Consider the following 4,474-nt stretch of genomic DNA (forward strand, 5'->3'; position numbering starts at 1 on the left):
TTTTTTTTCCCCCTCCATGTTGGATGCAGAGGTTGCTGCGTCCCCCGCCTCCGGGCTGTCCGGCCCTTCTTTACTGCGCGTGTGGGAAGGGCAGGCGGGGGAGCCTGGGGAAGGCCTCGGCCTCACCGCTGCAGCTTGCTCTAACTGCCCCGAGGGTGGGGGGCACGACCAAGCTGGCTGGGGTGATGCCGCCCGGGCGGTGCCGAGGTGATCCCCCTGGCCTGCTGGAGCCGTGCTGGTTGAAGCTGTCGTCCAGGTGCTTTCGCCCTTCCGTCGCCACCGCCTCGGTGTCGTTGTGGCGGCGGTGGCTGCCGTGAGGATGCTGGAGAGAGCCAAACGTAACACCCCAGTCCGTTGGTGGTATCTAAATAAAACTTGTGGCTTTTACTTTTTTCTCCTTTTGCCCGGAAGGTGCTGTTGGCTGTGATGTTGAATAACAGATACTCTCCTCTTGGAAATCCACTGACCCTCTTAAGTGTTTGTCCTGGGGGTGAGGAGGGGGAAGGAATTTGGCCAGGGAAGCCCATGTGCTTTTTGACTAGTGGAGAAATTCCCGGTTTATTCTTAGTATTTGTCTACATGCTGTCTTGTACACAACTTTAAATCCAAGTAATTAAGTAATCTTTTGTATAAAGGTGCTTACAGCAGGATTTATTTTTTTGTTTTAAGTGAGCAGTCTGGAAGGGTACTTGATTCAGGTGATATTTTTCATTTGTTATGTTGTGGGCTCGTTATAAAGAACCTCTTTCTTTCAGGTTTGCAGAAGGTTGGGAATTATAGAAGTTGATTATTTTGGACTGCAGTTCACTGGCAGCAAAGGGGAGAATCTGTGGCTGAATTTGAGGAACAGGATCTCCCAGCAGATGGATGGTTTAGCCCCTTATCGATTGAAATTAAGAGTCAAGTTTTTTGTAGAGCCCCATCTTATCTTACAAGAACAGACAAGGTAAGGTAAAGATGGCTGTAAGTAGAACTAGTTTATTTTGTTTTCAATTTCTGTAACTTACAAAAGTGTGATTACACACTGACCCTATTTCTTCAATCTTGTAGTAATCTTAGCTTCACTTTTCTGTGTAGTTTTAAAACCCTAGTGTTACTTAAATGTTACTCCTTTTCTGGAAAAAAAAAAGACTAAAACTGGTAGTATTGTAAGTATTGTGTAGCTGACAGTAAGTAATGAGTGTAGGTAATTCCATGAACACTTAGTGCTGGAAGTGGAAGAAACTAAGTTACCAGTAGCAAATTATTTGTGGTATTTGCATGTCCGATGGTAACCCCTGTTTGTTGGTGTTACTCTAGGTCATCCTAAACCACTGGTACAGAAAGGCAGGAAACCAGTTCCTCCCACAGTGCAAAAAACCTCGCTGAATTCCTTTTTGTCTGCTATTATGTTACACTAACTTTCAAATAGCTACAGGCCCTTTGAGGCTACAAAAGAAACAGCTGTTTTGCTTCTTCTGTGGCCAGTCCTCTTAACTAAATTGTTATACTGTTACCCAATTGCAAGAATTAGTCTTCTAGATTAGTAGTGAACACTTGCTTTTACTCCTTGTTTGATTACCACGAGTTGCAATTGAGTTATCTTTAAAGAAAGCTGAGCACATGTATTTAATGCTGACCTTTCAACATTTTTTTCCTGTTAGTTTTAGATAGTACAGTTAATACAAATGGGGCAAGTGTCTACATGATAATGCCAAAACATGTTTTCACTACTCACCTTAACTTGGAGCTTTCAGAATTAAGACCATGGATACAATGTGGTGGTTCTGCACAGAACATTTGTCTAAAGAATTTGGTCAGAGGCTGACAGCATGGTTTGGTGTTTATTTCCTAGGAAAAAAAGATTTGAGTTAGAAGCATGCATATATTGTTGGTTTTTTAAACTAATGTGCAGGAGAGAGGCATTTGGTAAGCAGCGGTTTCAGCTCATCAGTCTCATTGAAGTTTTCAGAATGCTATGGAGTTAGACCATAGTTGTCCTATATAATGGCTTTTTAGTTAGGCAAATACATTCTATCCAAATTCCAGGTTTGATGTACTTTATTTTGGAAAAATAAATTCTATCATCCATGGCATATCTTTGGGCTCTTTTGAAGTATTTTCTTTAAAGAAACTTGTATTCTTATTTAAATATTCTCGATGAGAATATGTATAAAACCAAATAACAAAGGATTTTTATGGGGAACAAAAGGAGCAACACAATTTCATACTTGAGGAGGCAGGAGAGATTATGCTGAGTATGTTGGATCTGTCTCCACACAGACCAAATTGAGGTGAATCTGAGGAAAGCTAAAGCTGATAAGATTGGCATTTTTTTGCTATTCTTGATGAATGTTTGTTCAACTTCACAAGGTTTTTGCAGACACCTGTGTTCCTGCCTCCAACACTGTCAATGCAAGACTTGGCACGGTAATAGAGAGCTTGAACTGGTGAAACATACCCCAAGGGCCTAAAAGACAGGTTGTGTAGCTAGAATGTAACAGAGCATGTGTACATACATCAAACTAGCAAGTACTTTTCCACTGTAAAGATGACTTTAAAAGCTTCTGGGTGGGACAAGCTTTCTCTTATGTATGAATTAAGACTGTTCTAAAACTAATATTTTTAACGCTTGATTGTAAAATTAATTGAGGCTCAGTCATTAGAAGAGTTCTATTAAAATTCTGCTCTGGAAATAATTACTTATAAATTTGGAGAGCAACAGGCTTTGGAACTAGTATTTAATGTCACCGTCTTGCAAACTTGAATAGTCCTGAGGCTTCAGCTACGCTGTTCAGTATACATCCTGAGTACTTTTAGTGTTATTGCTAAAAACAAATACAAGTTGTAAAATAGTTTGCAATAGCTGCCTTTTAGTTGTGCAAGACCAGAAGTCTGTGTAGCAGATGTAGAATTCTGCATGAGGTCAATGTATCTTTCTGTAGTATTGACACTGAATTTCTGTACTATTTTTTTTTCTACTTGGGTCTGCTTGAGGATTTACATATGCAGATAACTGCGCATTCATATTTAGTTTGCATGTAAGTATGCGTTGTGGTATTGAGAAGACAAAACTTAAGCCTGTCACCTAACTTTAAATCAATAGGTATATCATAGAATAGAATTGTAAAGATTAACTGTACAGTTACAGCTGACACCTTTTTTCTTACCTTTACTTGTAAAGTCGGTGTGCTGGTAGACAAAGAACTAGTGATGGTTATCCTTGCTTTCCTTTAGCAGTTTTGTCCGTAACTGATGTATAGGGTGTTTCTGGCAGAGCTGTTCCTTTCTGGCCCCTTGTGTGAAGAATGTTAAGGAAGTCTCCCAGTCTTTTACTTGCTGCCTCTAATGCTGTTTTTACATATTATAAATTAGGTGCATGTTGAGACTGCTTTTGAAATCTGGGAAGCTGCAAGTAATTCTGAATTTTGTTGATGTGTTTCATTATGATGATAATGGATGTTGTGACTGAGTTGTTACCAAGTTTTTTTCTATATACTTTGGAAGCTTTGTCAACCCCAGTTGTACTGCTTCATTAGATTTCCTTGTCTTGCACTTAAACTCAGGTGTATGTTTGTAGCAATTTAATGTTCAGGTTTCTACATGCTGTGTGAAAAGCTGATCTGGCAACTGAACATTAACCTCTGCTTCTGTTACCTTTAATCAGGGTGCATTCCAATGGAAGATCGCAACTTCATGCATTTTAATCTTCTTATGCAAGGGAGCCTTCTCACTGCTGAGCGCAAAGGCAGAGCAGGCTGTAATTGTACCTTTCACCACTGTGGCAAGAAACCACCTTCACTAAGCGCTTTGTGAATGGGAGAATTGCATGAATGGGGGAAAAAACTTCTTACTACACTTGCTTTCCTTTTACAGGGTTAAAAGTGGTTTATTTCTATTGTTCTTTGGATCTCAATTTCTAATTTTATTTGACTGATACTGAATTTCACTGCAGGATTTTGTAGTTTAGAGTTGTTTTCAGTGGAATGAAAGTGCAACAGTGCAAGAATGCTATTCAAATTTAATCTGCTGCTGTCAGCTACAGTCTTACAAACAAGTCTGAAATGTGAACAGTATGCTTGTTTTAGAGGAGTTTGGGTAACTATACATTTTTTTGAATGGAAAATCACATTGGCTTGTTATCTTTGCTTAAAGATACATGTGGTGGTCCGAGATCTAGATCATAAGCTCTGGCTTATGCCATGTTTGTTTTCACTGTTTTCTGTATCTCTTGATAGGTAATGCAGCAGTCAGTAGAAAAAATGAAAAGTAGGTGTTTTGGGTTTTTTATCAGAATGATTTGTGGGTGGCTTTTGTATCGAATTTTATGAAGCATTGAATTCCGGCGAGGAGCTGGGACTTGGAGAAATGATTATACTTCACTAATCGGAATTTTCAGGGGACTTTTTGACGGGGGCGGGGAGCAGAGGGGCTGGCAGGGCTGCCTCCTCCCGGCCGGGACGAGCCGCGCCGCTGGCGGTGGCGGGCGCGGCCC

The 4,474-nt window shown here is 40.3% G+C and overlaps 1 protein-coding gene across 1 annotated transcript in view; it reads left to right on the forward strand.

Annotated features, from left to right (window-relative positions):
* Positions 1 to 758: 758 nt before the first annotated feature.
* MYLIP (myosin regulatory light chain interacting protein) overlaps positions 759 to 4,474 on the forward strand; it is a 15,204-nt gene continuing 11,488 nt past the window's right edge. Inside the window, exon 1 of the mRNA XM_009884165.1 lies at positions 759 to 946. Within this exon, the coding sequence (XP_009882467.1) occupies positions 864 to 946 (83 nt within the window). The 5' untranslated portion in view covers positions 759 to 863. The remainder of the gene's footprint in view (positions 947 to 4,474) is intronic.

Source organism: Charadrius vociferus, unplaced genomic scaffold (assembly GCF_000708025.1).
Source record: "Charadrius vociferus isolate BGI_N301 unplaced genomic scaffold, ASM70802v2 scaffold444, whole genome shotgun sequence".
Lineage (NCBI taxonomy): Eukaryota > Metazoa > Chordata > Aves > Charadriiformes > Charadriidae > Charadrius > Charadrius vociferus.